The sequence below is a fragment of the Mustela nigripes genome, chromosome 6 (assembly GCF_022355385.1).
Source record: "Mustela nigripes isolate SB6536 chromosome 6, MUSNIG.SB6536, whole genome shotgun sequence".
NCBI classification, from domain to species: Eukaryota; Metazoa; Chordata; class Mammalia; order Carnivora; family Mustelidae; genus Mustela; species Mustela nigripes.
This window is the reverse complement of record NC_081562.1, coordinates 90,832,474-90,851,457: the sequence shown is the minus strand read 5'-3', so window position 1 is coordinate 90,851,457 and position 18,984 is coordinate 90,832,474. Positions and strand designations below refer to the sequence as shown.

At 46.2% G+C, this 18,984-nt stretch overlaps 1 protein-coding gene across 1 annotated transcript; it reads right to left on the bottom strand.

The window, feature by feature from the left end:
- Positions 1-12,447: 12,447 nt before the first annotated feature.
- LOC132020370 (uncharacterized) lies at positions 12,448-17,838 on the bottom strand. Its single transcript, XM_059404531.1, is given in 5 exon segments — positions 12,448-14,866; positions 15,067-15,926; positions 15,929-16,245; positions 16,248-17,349; positions 17,440-17,838. Coding segments are annotated over 5 exon segments (5,097 nt in total).
- Positions 17,839-18,984: the final 1,146 nt, after the last annotated feature.

Here is an 18,984-nt window from a genome sequence, read left to right as displayed (position 1 = left end):
TAGTTGAGAGAGAGCATGTGCAAGAGGTGGGAGGAGTAGAGGGGAAAGAAGAGGGAGTGGAAAAGACTCTTAAGCAAACTCCACACAGAGCATGACTTGGGGTTCGATCTCACAACCTTGAGATCATTAGCTGAGCTGAGACCAAGAGTCGGATATTTAACTGACTGAGCCACCTAGGTGCACCATGAAGGTGGTTTTTGGATGTGATTGACATTGCAATGCGTGGACTCTGAGTAGAACAGATTATGCTCCCTAATGTGGGTCGGCGGCATTTAATCAGGTGAAGGTCCTTTAACAAGACAAGGGGAGATTCCTCAGAGCAAGAAGAGATTGTACCAGCCCACAGCCTTTGAACTTGAAATTCTCCCCTTCCCTGAGTCTCCAGCCTGCCTGCTTACCTCATCAGATTTTGGCCTTGCCAAACCTCCACTATGTGAGCCAATTCCTTAAAATAAATCTCTCTCTCTCTCTACATCCTATTGAACCTGTCTTTCTGGATAACCCTGTCATGTCCTCGTTCACCCATGTTGAAACATATGTCACAATATCCTTTCATTCAAAGGCTGGAAAATATTCTGTTGTATGTAAATATCCCATTTTGTTCACTCATTCATCTATTGATGGACACTTGGGTCCCTTCCACCTTTCGGCTATTGTGAATAACGTGCCCACAAACATGTGTGTACAAACACCTACTCAGGTCCCTGTGTTCACTGCTTTTGGGTGGATACCCAGAAGTGGAATTGCTGGATCATATGGTAATTCTGTATCTAATTGTCTCGGAAACCATCATACTGTTCCATAGTAGCTACACCATTTTCTTTCCCACCAGCAGTGTATAAGGTTCCAATTTCTCCACGTACTTACTAACCCTCATTATTTTCTGTATGTCCTCGCAGTAGCCATCCCAGTGGGTATAAGGTGGTATCTCATTGCAGTTTTGGCTGCATTTCCCTAGTGATGAGTGATGTCAGTGATGCTGAGCAACTTTTCATGGGCTTGTTGGCTATTTGGGCCATGCGAATAGCTTTGTTCAGAGAAATGTCTATTCAGACACTTGGCCCATTCTTTAATTGGGCTGGTTTTGTTGTTGATGCTGTTGAGTTGTAGGAGACCTTTATGTATTCTAAATATTAGCCTTTTATCAGATGTAGGATTTGCCAGTATTTTCTCCCATTCATTAAGAGGCTTTTTCACAGTTGATTGTGTCTTTTGATGCAGAGAAGTTTTAAAGTTTATTGTTGTCCAATTTATCCATTTTACCTTTGTTACATTTATGCGTTTGGAATCTTATCCAAGAAATCATTGCCAAATCCAAATCCCCTATGTTTTCTTCTAAGAGTTTTATACTTTTAGTTTTTACATTTAAATCATTTTAGATTAATCTTCTTCTTTTTTTTTTTTTTTTAAGTGGGCTCCATCCCCACCATGGAGTCCAATGTGGGGCTTGAACTCATGACCCTGAGATCAAGACCTGAGCTGAGATCAATAACTCAACTGACTGAGCCACCCAGGTGCCCCAGGTTAATTTTTTATTTGGTATAAGGTAAGGGTCTGACTTCATTTTTTGCATGTCTCCCTCTTTTTAAAAATTGTTCACATCTTCAGAAATTTTATCACTCATCATGGCTTTAATTCTTTAACCCAGAGGTGATCAAATTCATATACCCAGCCTCTGCCTTTTTCCTGAACTCTAGTCCTCCATTTTCAAATATCACTGAAGACCTCATAGAAACACTGGGGAGGGGGGCAGCCTGCAAATTCAGTCTGACAAATGAGATTGACCTATTTTGTTTTTAAAAATATTTCATTTATGGGTGCCTGGATAGCTCCAGTGGGTTAAAGACTCTGTCTTCAGCTCAGGTCATGATCTCAGGGTCCTGGGATCGAGCCCCACATTGGGCTCCTTGCTCAGCGGGGAGCCTGATTCCCCACCCCTCTCTGCCTGCTTCTCTGCCTACTTGTGATCTCTGTCAAATAAAAAATCTTTAAAAAATAAATAAAAATATTTAATTTATTTATTTGTCAGAAAGAGAGCGAGTGAGCACACATGCAGGGAGAGCGGCAGGCAGAGGGAGAAGCAGGCTCCCCACTGAGCAAGGAGCCCGATGTGGGGCTCAATCTCAGGACCCTGGGATCATGGCCTGAGCTGAAAGCAGATGCTTAGCAACTGAGCCACCCCAGTATCCCTGAGACCAACCTATTATATGAGGAAATAGAATGTATTCTATGCTCACTAGAGTGTGGCTTAGTGAGGAAAAGTTTTATACCTAGATATATACCAAACCTAGTACTCAAAGACACCAGGGCTCGGAGAAGTATTACTAGAGTGCATCCTGCACTGTTCCAGGGAGTGGCACATGGAGTCGTGGGGATGGGACCAATCTGCTCTCTGGAGGTCCTCTCTCTCTCTCTCTTTTGTAAGTAGCCTCCACACTGGCTATGGAGCCCAGCGTGGGGCTTGAACTCGCAACCTTGAGGTCAAGACCTGTGCTGAAATCAAGACTTAGTGACTTCATGGATTGAGCCACCATGGTGCCCCTGGAGGTTTTCTCTTATATGACAGGTGCATTTCATGGAGCTTCCTAGTGCCTAGGTGGTGATATTTCACTCAGATTCCTATGATTTCCTTGTTCTGATTCTATTCTTACCAAGCAATCTTCCAGTTCACATTGGCTTTCCAAATAGGAAGACATGAATTTTTTTTTCCCTCACTGGAAGTGGCTCCTTTATAAATGAATCCAATGACAGGGATGTAAATTTAGTGATTGTGCATTTGTATGATAAGAGCTTTCTGAGTTTACTAAGAGAATTCAGCTTCTGGAGTGAGGCTCCATTGGTATCCATTGAAGGAATTGATGAGGGAGCACGGGGCTGGCTGAAGACCAAGTAAAAGCTGGACCCCTCTGTCATATGTGTAGCATCCCTCAGGCAGCCCTGACTGCCAAAAACAATAAGCAAATAGTTAACTTGCAGAGCTCACAATCCTCCTAGATAGGAGTCTCCCTTGGCTTACAAATGTTCTAAATCTCACTAACAAAGGCAATTGATATAGCAGGATTGTGACAACCCACCAAAAAGTCTCCCAAGTATCTTAATGTTAATGGCTGGCCTAAAGACAACATTGATCCAGTCTCAAGAGCAAGGCCTCTGGTAGACCTGGGACATCCTGGCACCTTGTAGGCCCTCTTTAGCATATGAAAACTCCACTGAAACCTCCCTTCCCCTCACCTTCCCCCAACTGCATGTTACATAACCTGCCATCCCTCACAACCAGGGGCAGCAGCTCTTCCTGCCCACAGGTCCTTTCCCCTTGCTTTAATAAACCACCATTTTGCACCAAAGAGGTCTCAAGAATTCTTTCTTGGTCGTCAGCTCCGGACCTCAGCCCACTGAACCTCACCTAGGTTCTAGAATTTCATCAGAATGAATAGGATGACCAGGCTTTACCCTGGAAAAAGTTGCCTTTGAGATGCCCTGGTCCTGCTTGTAACACGGCATGTAACTCATGTGTACCCCATCAAGCTGCATAACTTCAGATAGCTCAGAGGTAGAATATCCCTATCCCCCTTCAAAATGCATTATTCCTCCTGACCTCATTTCTGCTCTTGCAATGGCTAAAGGCCTAAATCTCAAAATTTGATTCACAGCTAGAACCCAGCTTTACTTATTATTAGATTTTATTTATTTTTGTTAGATTTATGTTACAGCTCTATCTAAAGGGGATCTAAGAAAACTTATAATAAAAGCATTTTATATTTTATATTTTATAAATAAAAACTTATAATAAAACCAAACCCAATTCATATTAGTGTTAATCTTTGTTGAGCTTTTATAACATGGGATGCCTGGAGCTAAGCCCTCAATGTTACCAAGATGATCTCATTTATTTCAGAAGACTCCTGTAAGGTTGGTCTTGCTATTATCTCCATTATATAACCGAGAAAACTGAGGCCCATAGGCCTTAAACAGCTTGCCAGAGTCTCGTCCTGAGATCAAGCCTGCATCAGGCTGGGTGCTCAGCAGTCTGCTTGAGATTCTGTCTCCCTTCGCCCCTCCCCCTACTTGGATGGGTGGGCACGTGAGCTTGTGCTCTCTCTCTCTCTCAAATAAATCAATAAATTAAAAAAAAAAAAACACTAGCCAATGAAAAACTAAAACAACACACATTTAGTTTTGAGATTATTAGCAAAGTCAAAGAGGAACATATAATGGGCTTAAGGAGCTCTTGATGCAGAGAACATAGGCAAAAGGAAATATAGATACAATTAAATTTCCTTCTAACTTGCTGCCCATTGACAAATATTTGAGACAGGCAGAAATTAACACTCTTGCAGCAACCCCCAACTCTTAATGTTAATGCCTTGCTAGAGAGGAAAACTACCTTAGCTTGACAATAGCTAGGCCTGCAGGATCCTAAATCTTCATTAATCTTCTTCAACATAATGACAATCCTTTTAGAGACTTCCTTTGTCTCTACCCCTTCCCCCTACCCCAATTTAAAAGTATACAATCCATCACTCCTCATAACCCCAGTGCCCCTTTTCTCCGCACAAGTCCTGGTCCCTGTGCTTTAAAAAACCCACCTTTTTTTGCACCAAAACCATCTCAAGAATTTTTCCGTGACCGTTTGCTCCTGGACCCCATCACAATAGCTCTCACTGTTGAGTTATAGAAAGCACATTTGTACCTGATATTTTTTTTTTCTCCCTGGCCTTGAATTTAGGGAGGAGTTTGTTAAGAAAGTCTTTGTGCTAATTCAATGAATGACATTATCTGAGGCTGTTTAATAAGAAATGCAGAGGTGGACCACATAGGTCTAACAGTTTTGATTTTACCCTCAGGACAAAGCCCAAGGTCTAATGTTATGGGTGTGTATTTTATAGATGATCCATGGGGTGGGGATGAGGGGAGGATAGAGGGTGACCTGCAGGTTTATAGCCTCATAGTAACTGCCTCCATTCTCTCATTTCTATTGCTGCCACCCTTGGAAGTGCAGATCCTTATTGCATGGTCAGGTTTACTGCACAACCTGGCTTGTGTGCTTGTTTCTGGTCTCTTTCCCTTCCAAAACACCATTTGAGATGGAGAAACTGAAGGACTTGATTAAAAAACCTACTTTTTGCGTCTTCTCTGGCTTCTATCTTTGCTAGAACCAGCACGCAAGTAGGGTAAAGGCCTAAAGTATAAGGTAAAGTATACCCTCGCCTCATAGTGCAAATAATGTAGGTCCTCCTTTGGAAGAGACAGGGAGTTTATGACTTCTTTAGAGTAATTAACATGACCGGAAGAAGTCATCCTGATGAGGGAGCAGGAGGCTGGCTGAGGACAAAGCAAAAGCGGGCGCCTTGCACCCCCTCTTCACCCGCTCCCCTCCATATGTGTAGCATTCCTCAGGCACCCCTGACTGCCATAAAACGATAAATAGTTAACTTGCAGGGATCGCAATCCTGCAGAACAGGAATCTCCCTTGCTCTATAGATGTCCCAGAGACCTAAACAGGGAGGTTACCTTATCAATAGCACAAATTTCCAGAGGCAAATAACTCTCGGTTCCTGAAGCCCTAATGTCTCCCTCCCACCATAAACTGGAGGAGACTGAGGTAGAAGGGAATGTAAATGACAGCAGGATCATTATACCCCACCAAGAATCTCCCAATTATCTTGATGTTAATGCCTGACCTAAAGATGACATTGATCAGGCCATAAGGGCAAGACCTCACCCCAGCACCTTGTAGGCCCTCCCTAACATGTGAAAACTCTGTTGAAACCTCCCATCCCTTCACCACCTCCCCCCAACCGTGGGGTATATAACATGCCTACCCTCACAACCGGGGGCAGCAGCTCTTCCTGCCCACGGGTCCTGTCCCCGTGCTTTAATACCATTTTGCACCAACGACGTCTTAAGAATTCTTTCTTTAGTCGTCGGCTCTGAACCTCCTTACCCCACCGAACCTGACTTAGGTTCTGGGACTTCATCAATCCTATGTGTGTTCCAGACCATGGGTGCTAGACATCTTGACACCAAGATCCCCTGCCTCCAAGGAATAACAACTGGGCCCTCATCTTTGTTTTAACTGGTTCCTGGATGCCTGAGAGAATACTTACCCCAGACCCCAAACATAGACAAGACCCTCTCTTTTCCTTTCTGAGTCTCCCAGACACTCTGTATCTGCACTCTTTTAATATCTCCAATAAACTTGGCTTTCACCTCCTCTTGGGCTCACATTTGATTACTATCCTATGTGCAGCCAGGGGGCCTCCTGGCTGGTCCAGCAGGATCCCCCTCTGAGTCCCGGGATCTAGTCTGTTGGCATCACTTCCACATTGCTTCCAGCTTAATATTTCCAAGACATTGCTTTTTCAATTTTGTCCCTCCATTCAAAAATATTTCAGTGACTTGCAAATTGCTTACAGTATGTTAAAAAGGAGATGATAGGTCCAAAATGTTGTCACTTAGGCCAAATCGGTAAACCAAGAATCAATATCTAATCTAGTTGCAGTTTGAACCCCTAAGAATTTAACCTTTAACCAATCAGTCAACAGGGAATTTGCTGGTCAATGACCAGGAAATTTACTGATATATCCCTTCCACTCCCTTTGAGGTTGGGGTAGGGGTCAACCTTGCCTAAACAATTCATTCCTCCCTAACAAATTCCTTTCTTCCTTTTAAATGCCTTCTTTTTCTTCAAAAACCTTACTTCTAATTAAATCAGTGGAGCTCCTCTTGGCTTCCTAGATGGGATGAGTGAATTGTTTAAAAAAGCCAATTAGATCTTCAAATTTACTTATTTGAATTTTGTTTTGTTTTTTACAAGTATGAAGTCTAAATGTATTACCTTGCTATTTAAAGTCTTCTGCAACCAGACCCTGACTTACCTTCATGAGTCTTATCCTCTCTAATTCCTTCAATGGTGCTTCTTAAATCAGAGGCTTCAATTCCCTAGGAGTGTGTGTGTGTGGCTAGAGACAGAGGGAGTTTAGAAGCAATAGGGCCAAAACCTAGTGAGCATTATCTCTAAGAGTCAAGTTTACCAGATGACAGTTACTCTAAAAAAGTTTTATTTTTTCTTAAACATGCTATAGAGTACAATATTACATCAACTTTAAAGCTAAAAGCAGGGCATCAGAGACCTTTTTGGGATTTTGGTGGGCCACATCTCAATACCCTATTACTTTCTTAGTAACTTCGAACTACCCCCAGTCACTAGTAGTCAGAAGTACTCAAAAATAACTGACACCGGAATTGATGTGGGAAACGAAGAAGGAAAATTATTAAGTTTCCTTACTACCTATGGCCCATTGACAAGTCCTTGAAACAGGAAGAGTGACATTTCTCTAGGGACTCAACTGCCTCCATATTGACTCTTTGCTAAGGGCAAAAGACAATCTTAGCTGTCCCCCACCCCCAAATCCTGTAAGCCTTCTTTAACATATAAAAATTCCTTTGGAAACTTCCTTTATCTCTAACCCCCCCAAGATACATGTTGGCCATCATCCCCCAAGCATATGGCCCACCGATATGCAACTAAAGGGGTTCATGACTAAGGTTTTTTTTTTTTTTTTTTTTTTAAGATTTTATTTATTTATTTGACAGACAGATCACAAGTAGGCAGAGAGGCAGGCAGAGAAAGAGGGGGAAACAGGCTCCCCGCCAAGCAGAGAGCCCAATGTGGGGCTCTATCCCAGGACCCTGGGATCATGACCTGAGTCGAAGGCAGATGCTTTAACCCACTGAGCTACCCAGGTGACCCCTAAGGTTTTGCTAGACAGTAATAAATGACTTTTTCCCAACAATAGCCAGCCCCCTCAAGGTCCTGGAAACCTCACTTTCAAAATTCCTTAGAGACTTCCATTATCCCTAGTCCCCTTCCAGCTTAAAAGAATATAATGGGCCACTCCTCATGACTCCACTGAAGCTCTTTCTGCCCCCAGGTCCTGTCCCCATGCTTTAATAAAATCACCTTTTTGCACCAAAGATGTCTCAATAATTCTTTCTTGGCGTGGGCTTCGAACCTGAATGTTCTTTCCGACATCAGAATCACCTTTTATAAACTCCCACTTTTATGCAGTTTTTAACTTTTATGATTTATGCAGTTTTTAACACTCATTCCTCTTCCTGAAAGCCTTGCCTTCAAATTTTAGCAAACTATCCCTAACATCCCTTGATCCTGCTGGGACATCACACCAATTACCTATGTCATTCTGCAGAAGCACTTAGTATAAAATGTCTCCTTTATCATTTCTTAGGATAATTCTGTAATATTGTGGTAATAAATATGTATTTGGTATTTGTCCCCATTCCTAGCACAGAACTCCTAAGATCCTTGGAATTTACTGAGATAGATGGAGGCGTGTTATGTTAATGTAGTGATTTTTGGAAGGCCCCTAGGTAACCAAAGGATGGAGCTTGGTTGCCAGGGGAACCAACCAAGAGATTAAAAGGTTGGAACTTTAGTCCCACCCTCAGACCTCCTGGGAAGAGAGAAGGCCTGGAGATAAAAATATTCAATCACCAATGGCAATAATTTAATCAATCATGACTGCATAATGAAACTTCAGTAAAACCCCAGGAGTAGTGGGTTCAGAGATCTTCTGTTAGTGAATGCATGCAGGTCCTGGGAGAGTGGTACTGATGAAGGAGCAGGAGGCTGGCTGAAGACAAAGCAAAAGCTGGCACCTCGCACCCCCTCTCCACCCGCTCCCCTCGGTAACGTGTGTGACATTCCTCAGGCACCCCTGACTGCCATAAGCGAGAAACAAATAGTTAACTTGCAGAGATCACAATCCTGTAAGACAAGAGTCTCCCTTGGTTTACAAATGTCCTAGATCTACAAAGAAGTTACCTTATCAATAGCACAATTTCCAGAGGCAAATAACTCAGTTCCTCAAGCCCTAAATAAAGTTAAATTTCTTCTAAACCCAAATCTCACTAACAAAGACGCTTGATAGCAGAAATGTGAATGGCTTGCCAAAAGACAACATTGATCAAGCCTCAAGCCGCAAGGCCTCAGTTTCTTGTAGGCCCTCTTTAACATATGAAAGTTCCGTTGAAACCTCCCTTCCCCTCACCTTCCCCCAACCGCAAAGTACATAACCTGCCATCTCTCACAACCCGGGGCAGCAGCTGTTCCTGCCCATTGGTCCTGTCCCCGTGCTTTAGTAAACCACCATTTTGCACCAAAGACGTCTCAAGAATTCTTTCTTGGTCATTGGCTCCGGACTTTAGCCCACCGAACCTCACCTAGGTTCTAGAACTTCATCAGTACTACTAGATAAGGCATGGACGATTCCCACATAACCTTGCCCTATGCGTCTGTTTCATCTGGGTTTTATAATAAACTGGTGACCTAGTACGCAAATGTTTCCCTGACTCTCTACAGCAAATCAATCTGACTGGAGGGTAAGGTGGGGTCCTGGGAACCTCACATCATCTATAGCCCAGTGGGTCAGAGGCATATGTAACAACCCGGACCTGTAATTGGTGTCTGAAGTGGGGGCAGGAGCAGTCTTGTAGGACTGAGCCCTTAACCCATAGGATCTAATGCTATCTCCAGATAGTATCACTGGACATACTTTCAGAAAGTTGATAGGGATCAGGTATAGTTTTATTTCCCAGACTAAACAAAGGAGAACCCAATTCCAGAGATGTGAAGGTGACATGTTTGTTTTCCTACCTAGAAGCTCCTGATAGCTGGTCTGGTGCTTTACTAGATTTCCTTGTTTTTCTTCCCTTCAGGGTAGTGCCTGGCACTCGGTGGGAACAATAACCTACACTCTCCTAGAGTGCTTTAATTGACACGATTTCAGGATATCCAAGACCATGCACAACCCTGTCGAGGTGACCAAGGCAGATGCCGGCCATTTTAGAGGTAAAATAACTTGAGGTTCATTTGTAAGGCCTGACAAGAGCTGGGACCAGAATAGGGGTTTTCTGATTCTTGGTTACAGCACGTCGTCCTTCGGGTGTTTGATCAATACTGGCCAATTTGATGGAGTCAAGCAACTGTTTAGCTCAGTACTGAAATGCCAACAGAGTATTACTCCCACCTTAAAAGACCACCAGAGACGTGAGTCAAAGCCAAGCAGCAAGGGTCATTTATTGCAGGTTTGAACCTGGACCTCTGCACTGCTCGTTGCCCATAACGCCAAGAGGTCCAGAGCTGGGTTGGTGCAGGGTTTTTATAGACTGATACAAACAAGTTTCGGGTGGGGCTGAGCTGATTGGTTGACAGTTTGAACAGGCATACTTGGCACCAGCGGATTGGTTCAGGGGGCCCGCATGCACGAAACAAGCAAAGCAGTCTTACAGAAGCAGAACTGGCCGGTTAGCCCGCGTGTGCGAAAAAGCAAGCATTCCTACAGAAGTGAAACTAGCTGGTTAGCAGGATAAAAATGCACTTCTAGCCAGGGTGGTTCTTTTGGTCTTTCATTCCCCCCTTCTCTCAGGTGCCTGAGGAGCCAATCTTGGGTCCTTGGTTGTCATCAGTGAGGTCATCGTTGTTGCTCAAGTCTAGGGGCTGATACTGCTTTCTTAGGAGCATGATTTGTACTGTCTTGAAGGCGTTGATTGACAAAGGCCACCAGACGATTTAAAATACATGGGCCAAAGGTCAGTAAAAGGATCAGAATACAAAGGGGTCCTAGTAAGGAGGATATTAAGGTGGTCAGCCAAGGGGATGAATTAAACCATTACTGGAACTAACCTTGCCCAGCTTCACGTTCCTTTTTTCGTTTTGCGAATCCTTCCCGTACCTTAGCCATCGAGTCTTTGACTACTCCTGAGTGATCTATATAAAAGCAACATTCTTCCTTAAGGGCAGCATATAAGCCACCTTGTTGGAGGAATAGGAGGTCCAATCCCTGTCTATTTTGGAGGACAACTTCTGCTAATGAGCTGACAGACTCCTGAAGTTTAGAAATGGATAATTCTAATTCCTGTATATCTATATCAATAGCTTCTCGTAAGTATTGATAGTGATGTTGTTGTGAAATTAGGGCTGATGCCCCGGTAGCCACCCTGGCGGTACCTAACCCTAGGCCTAGCATAAGTGCCAGGGTTAGGCTTACGGGTTCTCTTTTAGTTCTACGTAATCCTCCTTCCCAATATGACATTAAATCTTCATAAGGATGATAGATTAAGCGAGGAATCAGGTGGACCATTACACAGTAGTCTGCACTCCAGTTTAATGCTCCTGGGTGGATGCATGGAGTTATCCCACTGGTGCAGGCCCACCAGGCATCTTGGGGAGGTATTACATATTGCTCTGTGTTATTTATAGTAAGGTTCTGACTACATAAGTGCATGTATTCAGGCGGGATCTTTCCTACGCATGTCCCCCGGCCCCGAACGGCTGCTAAGGTTAGGCGGGGGCTTCGACTTGTCCACCATCACATGGAGGGTGCGGATGATAGATTGTAACCTCCTGGAGTGGCCAGTCCCTCATAAAAAGGGGGCGCTATGTCATAACATAGCCAACAGGACTCAGTGGCATTGGGATCAGTATAATTCAGGACTTGAAAGGCATATTGGATCAACTTAAGTAGGTGGTCATTGGGGTTTCTTGATCTAGGTTTTTCAGTACTTATTATAGGTCGTTTGGTGGGGCTTGTGGGGAGTGGGAGGATTACAGTTCGATTGTGGCCCATCTGTGTTGCTCCGTAAGTGGCAGGGCTCTAAGTGACAACTGTTAGATGGGGCCTGGTTGGAGGTGGTGGGGCAAGTACAGGGTTGGGCCCTATGGTGGCTTTAGAGGTTTCTATAGAAAGTTTTATCGTGAACGTTAGACCATCGTCATAACGTTCTTTATAGAATCTGAGGCCCCAGGTATACCCCCTCACCCAGTTAGTTTGTCTTTTTCCCGACTCAGTAAAGGCTATTTTGAGTGGGTGACACCACTGGTCTTTACAGGCTGGGTTCTGTGTCTATTTGGGAATGCTCCTGGTGTGAGAATAATTCGCCATCACGGTTATGTAGTCCCAGCCTGAGGTGGGTTTCCAGTAAGTGTCACCCGTGGTTTTGCAGCCCCAATTGTGACAATAAAAGTGGGCTGCCCCACTACATGAGTGGGTCCTTTCCCTGGGCCTGGGAAACCCAGGGCATACATAGAAGGTAAGTGTGCTTAACATACTTCGTTGACTCCAGTCCCCACAGCCTCCCCAAGGGTCTAACCCGAGTCGCCCCCGGGGGGATGGTTGTGAAGGGGGCTTCTGTAGGTCAAAGTAATTTTCTATGTCCCAGTTGCCTGGGGCTCCCATGGCCAACTTACAGACGTCAGGGTATAAGTTAGGCCACCAGGTGTAGGGAGTAGCTGTGTGTGACATGTTCCAAACTACTAAGCCCACACTATTAGTGACTTGCCAAGTCAAAATGGCTGGGGCATGGGGACTGGAAGCCCCATACCATGGCAGGAGTATAAACAGCAGAGCAAAGAGAGGAGGTTTCATATTAATTATTAGGGAAACGGGAGTCAGGTCTTCGGCACAGGGTTAGTTTAAGAGGATTGTCCTTACTGCGGTCCACTGTCCAACTGACATCCTGGTTGGGTTTTCTGATGAGATCTGACAGTGGGTCAACTGGCTTCGCGTGGGTGTGGTGTATCCAGGTTGTTATGCTGTCCACCTTGATGGCTATAGGGGTAGTCAGGATAACCTGGAAGGGCCCCTTCCAACGAGGTTCGAGGGTCTCGGCTCAGTGTCGCTTGACAAGAACCCAATCTCCAGGGTGGAACTGATGGGGTACAGACGGAGGTCCTGTTGCATATAAGTCCCTTAGTCTTGGCCAAATACGTTTATGGACTCGTTGTAAAGCTTGGAGGGAGAATAAAAAGGAGTTATCATGATCTGACTGGATAAGGTCAGTTCTGAGTTTAGGTATGATGGGAGGAGGCCTACCATACATGATCTCACAAGGTGTGAACCCCAGCTTATATGGGGTGTTGTGTACTCGATACAGAGCGTAGGGGAGCAGAGCCACCCAGTTAGCGCCAGTCTCCATGGTCAATTTAGCAAGGGTCTCTTTTAAGGTTCTGTTCATTCTTTCTACCTGTCCTGAACTCTGGGGTCTATATGCACAATGTAATTTCCAATTAACCCCAAGTATGGAAGCCAGACCCTGACTTACCTTAGAGATGAAGGCTGGCCCATTGTCTGATCCCATCATAACAGGAAAGCCATACCTGGGCAGAATGTCTTCAAGTAGTTTCTTTGCCACTACCTGTGCAGTCTCGTGCTTGGTTGGAAAAGCCTCAGTCCATCCTGAAAAGGTATCTATAAACACCAGTAAGTACTTATAGCCATATTTCCCAGGCTTTACTTCTGTAAAGTCTATTTCCCAATAGGCTCCCGGCAGGGTTCCCCTCTCTCGGGATCCAGTTGTAGAGGAGTGTGGGCAGGTGTTTTGGAGTTGGCAAGCTGTACATCCGGTGGCAATTCTTTCTGATTTTTCAACGACGTTTCTGATAGATAGTTTGGATTGTCGCATAAGGTCCTGTAGCCGTCTGGAACCTAAATGAGTTGTTTGGTGAATTCGCTCTAGAACTTCTTGTCCCATGGCCTTGGGGAGGATGATGTTATTTTTCATATCTCGCCACCAGCCATCCTTAACCTGGGTCATTGGGAGTTTACTCATCCATGCGATGTCTTTTTCGGAGTATTCCGGATGAGGTGGCAGTTCTCGGGGTCCCGGGTTGGGTAGTTGTATTGGTAGAGTCGGGACTTTGCTACAGGCTACTTGGTGAGCAGTCTGATCAGCAAAATTGTTTCCCCTAGAGACTGGATCGCTTGGTTTTTGGTGTCCAGAACAATGTACTATGGCCAATTTCTTAGGGGCCCAGATGGCTGCTAGTAAGGCCAGAACTTCATCCTTGTTTTTGATGTCCTTTCCCTCGGTGGTGAGTAATCCCCTCTCCCTATAGATTGCCCCATGGACGTGGGCCGAGGCGAAGGCATATCGGCTGTCTGTATATATAGTCATCCGGAGGCCCTGCCCTAATTTGAGGGCCTGTGTCAGGGTGATTAGCTCGGCTTTTTGCGCTGAGGTGCCCGGAGGCAATGCACCAGCCCAGATAATTTCCGTCTCTGAGGTGACTGCGGCCCCTGCATAACTTTGTCCTTCGCAGACGAAACTGCTGCCATCAGTGAACCAAACAACTTCAGGGGGATAGTCCTGCAGGTCTTCCCGTAGCCCATGGACCTGGGCTAAGAAGTCAATACAGTCATGGAGGGGAGCATCCATGTCTGGGTCAGGCAGTAGTGATGCGGGGTTTAGGGCCTGAGGGGAAATATAGACTATCCTTGTAGGATTGAACAATAGTCCCTGGTAATGGACCATGCGAGTGTTGCTCATCCATCGGTCAGGGGGCTGTTTGAGAACGCTTTCAATGGCATGTGGAGTGGTCACTCGTAATTCTTGACCCAGTGACAGTTTATCAGCATCCTTTACCATCAAGGCGGTGGCTGCTATCATTTGGAGGCAGGGAGGCCATCCTGCTGCTACCGGGTCTAGTTTCTTTAACAGGTATGCTATGGGTCTAGGCCAGGGGCCTAGATGTTGGGTCAACACCGCCTTAGCCACCCCATTATGTTCATCCATGTATAGGTGGAATGGTTTGGATACATCTTGCAGTCTTAGTGCCGGGGCTGAAAGGAGGGCCTTTTTCATCTGTTGGAAAGCCCGTTCTGCCTCTTCCATCCACTCAAAGGTCTGCTGAGTTTTAGAGGCTACGTACAGGGGTTTGGCCATCTCAGCGAAGCCTGGTATCCACAACCGACAGTACCCTGCCGTCCCCAAAAGTTCTCTTACCTGCCGTGGTGTAGCAGGTCAGGGAATGCAGAGTACAGTGTTCTTGCGGGCGTCGGTGAGCCATCTTTGTCCCCCTTTCTTTTTTTTTCTTTTTTTTTTTTTACTTTATTTATTCATTTGACAGAGAGCAATCACAAGTAGTCAGAGAAGCAGGCAGAGAGAGAGGAAGAGAAGCAGGCTCCTGGCTGAGCAGAGTCCGATGTGGGGCTCGATCCCAGGACCCTGAGATCATGACCTGAGCTGAAGGCAGAGGCTTTCACCCACTGAGCCACCCAGGTGCCCCTTTGTCCCCCTTTCAATAAGTATCCCAGGTACATTACCTCAGACTTGCAAATTTGGGCCTTTTTCTCTGAGGCCTGGAGGAGGTTTTGAGTTCCTTGTAGGCAGGCCTATTGGGAATCTGAAGCTATTAAGAGATCATCTACATATTGCAAGAGTGTTATATCCGGGTTTTGCTTTCTATATTCACTTAAATCCTCGTGGAGGGCCTTATCAAACAGGGTGGGCGAGTTTTTGAACCCTTGTGGGAGGCGAGTCCATGTCAACTGTCCACTTATACCTCTCTCAGTGTCTGTCTATTCAAAGGTGAAAAGATCCTGGCTCTTGGGGGCCAAGGGCAAGCTAAAAAAAGCATCCTTTAAGTCAAGAACTGTGTACCATATTCTGGTGGGCCCCAGGGCACTGAGGAGAGTATAGGGGTTAGGGACAGTAGGGTGTATGTCCATAACCCATTTATTAACTTCCCTTAGGTCTTGTACAGGTTGGTAGTCCCCACTATTGGGTTTACGCACCGGTAACAAAGGTGTGTTCCAGGGTGAGTGACAGGGGCGTAGCACACCTGAGTCCAGGAGACGTCTAATATGTGGGGTGATGCCCGATTTGGCTTCCATGGGCATGGGGTACTGTTTGATTCGGACGGGGTCAGCCCCAGGCTTTAGCTCTATGAAGAGGGCCGGCCGATGTCTAGCCAGCCCCATTCCTCCTGTTTCTGCCCAGGCTTTAGGGAATCAGTGAAGCCAGGACTCGATGTTGAGTTCCTGGGAAGGGGGGGTGGTTTGGTGGAGTAGATGTTCGTCCTCCAAATGCATTGTGAGTATTGATAATGGCAAGGTCTGAGAGCTAGTTACCGTGGGCCGTCGGGTTGAAAATAAATGTGCGCTCCCATCTTGGTGAGTAAGTCTCTTCCCAACAGAGGGCAAGGGCTATCAGGGATGATGAGGAATGAATGAGTTACTTCTACTGTACCTAAGTTAACAGTCCGTTGAGTTGTCCAAGGGTACCTTTTAGTCCCAGTGGCTCCCTGGACCCAGGAAAATTTGTCTGAAACTTCTCCATGGGGTCTGGTCAATACTGAATGTTGAGCTCCGGTGTCAACCAGAAATTGTACAGAATTCCTCTCCACTTGTAGAGTTACCCTGGGCTCGGGGAGGGGATCCGAACCCCATCCCCTCTATTCTGAATCTCGGGTAACTAGAGTGGGGTTGGGTTTCGTCCCCCATGGTTGTGGTCTATGCTTATTTTTTTTGGGCAATTATGTGCCCAATGTCCCTTTTCTCTACAATATGAACATTGATCTGGGTCCAGATTGCGTTGGAAGCCTTGGGCCTTTTGAGGTTCCCCTTCCCCTCGAAGGGTTGATTCTTCCTGGACAAAGGCAGTTAGGACTTTGGACATTTCTTTTGTTACTTTGAGTTGCTTATCCTCCAGGGTATCTCGGGCATTATAAACCCGTTGTGCAATGTGGAATAGATCTTGAATCTGTTTGCCCTCTAGGTCCTCTAGTTTCTGTAATTTCTTTTTAATGTCTGATGCTGCCTGATTCACAAAAGACATGACTACTGCTGCCTGATTCTCAGGGGATTCAGGATCCATAGGGGTAAACTGCCTAAAGGCTTCCATTAATCTCTCTAGAAATGCTGCTGGACTCTCTGTCTTACCTTGCAATACTGCATATACCTTGGCCAAATTGGTGGGCTTGCGGGCAGCAGCCCTGAGACCCGCCATTAGAGTCTGGCGATAAATGAGTAGCCGTCCCCTACCTTCGGCCGTGTTGTAGTCCCAGTTGGGCCTAGTTAAAGGGAAACTCGCATTGATGAGGTCTGGATTCACGGTTGGTCTGCCATCATCTCCGGGAACCAGCTTCCTTGCTTCCACCTGGATTCTCTCTCTTTCTTCGGTAGTGAATAGGATATGCAAGAGCTGCTGACAATCATCCCAGGTGGGCTGATGGGTGAACATGATGCTATCTAGAAGGGCTATGAGATCTTTTGGATTATCTGAAAAGCGCGCATTTTGGGCTTTCCAATTGTAGAGATCACTAGTTGAGAAGGGCCAATATTGGAGTCGGGGATTACCAGTATCATGGGGGGGGGGTGGCAATCTCTCTAAGGGGCAAAGCCACAGTTGAATCTGCCGGGCGAAATGGATTTTCTTTCTGAGTGCGCCCCCTAGTGTGCCCGGCAGGGCTGTCAGTCCCTCCCTGAGCGGCAGGGACTGCAGCAATTGCTTCTCGACCTTCTGCTTCAGGGCCGGGCGTGGGGGCTTCAGCTGGGGCGGGCACAGGGGGAGAAAGCTCAGCCACAGCGGCTAGGGGAGGGTTTTGATAAGGGGGCGGATCTAGACTAAGTAAGTCTTGACTATCAGGGAGGACGGGTGGAGGGGGTGCAGATGGGGCATGAGGTCCTCGTGCTTCTGTCGGCCTGGCTGCGAGAACCTTGCAGCTTTCTGGGAACAGAAAGGGGGCCAACCAAGGGGGGGGGGGTGTTCCACAAGATCCTGCCAGACTGTAATGTAAGGGACTTGGTCTGGATGTCCCTCTTTACCTGGGAGATATACCTGAGCCTTAACCCTAAGAATTATGGGGAGGCAGAAAGTGCCTTGGGTGGGCCATCCTACTCCGAAGGTTGGCCATTCGGAGCGACAGAAAGTGATAAGTCTTGATCTCCGGATATCCAGGCTCATGTTATTGCCTCTCGCCCGAACATCCTTAAAGTTAGCCAGGAGAAGGGAGAGTGGGGTACTCTGAGTTTGCCCCATTAGACTAGGTTGTTCCCAGATCAAGATAATAGTTGAGACGAAAAGAAAGGCGCCTAGAATAGGCAGAAAGCGACAGAGACACCAGTGTAAGGGGAGCGAGACGAACGAGCAAGTGAGGAATTCGAAAGGGCGAATTGAGGGTGTGTGTTCTGGTTCAACCAGTCCGAAGGGGTGGATGAAAGCCTTTGGTAGCCTGGAGGTAGGAGCTAGGCAAGTTTCATCCTCAGACGGCGAGAGTAGGAATTCTTTTCCTCTGTCCGCCAGGGTGAACCTGAAAGTGACATGGGTTAGGAGAGTGTGGGCAGGATAATTAGGGAAATAATTTCCTCCAACCTGGAGGAGGAACTGTTAAGGTACAAGGGACCAGCGGTATTCAGAACGTTAGGATTCTCATAATTTGTTTACTCTCATATCATTGACTCATTGAATCTGGTTTTAGCTCTTAATACCCATCTCTTATATTCCCTCCCGATATGTACGAGGTCGCAGACAAGGGGAGGGAGACCTTTCAGGTGCTGTCCTGCTCGCATCCCTCGCGGGAACTTAGGAGCATCTTAGCTAAGGTCTATCCATATAAACCCCAGACCAGGCTACTCCATGGAGTAGATGACCGTTATGCCGTGTGACGCTCCGCGAGACTCAGGGTTCAGCCCAGTCAGACTCCGTAGCCAAAGGCGGTGGAGCCACACAAACACATTCATACAGTCAGGCATTCCTCAGATTCAAACGGGTTAGACACCCTCCCCTTAAACAGAATGTAACCTTCATAACCAGTACAAGGAACATATAACCACATTTAAAGACATAACATGGAGACATACATGAAGACATACATTGTTGGCCTCCGAGGTGGGACTCGAACCCACGATCTCTGAGGGGCCGTTCCTGCCGGGCACGAGGGACGTCTCCATCGGCCCGCTGGCAACCCTATAGCGCATCCGCCGGCGCGTATTTGCCAGTCACTGCCCTGGGACTCTAACCCAGGAATAATCACAGAAAGGACAAAACACACAGTCAGGACATAAGAACAAAGCATACGAAAAACATAGAGACAAAAGACAAAGCTGGCTTTCTTACCGATTGGTTGCAGCGACCTGTTGACCAGTTGTCTGGTGGGCTTGAAGGGGAGATCTCCGTGGGACCTCC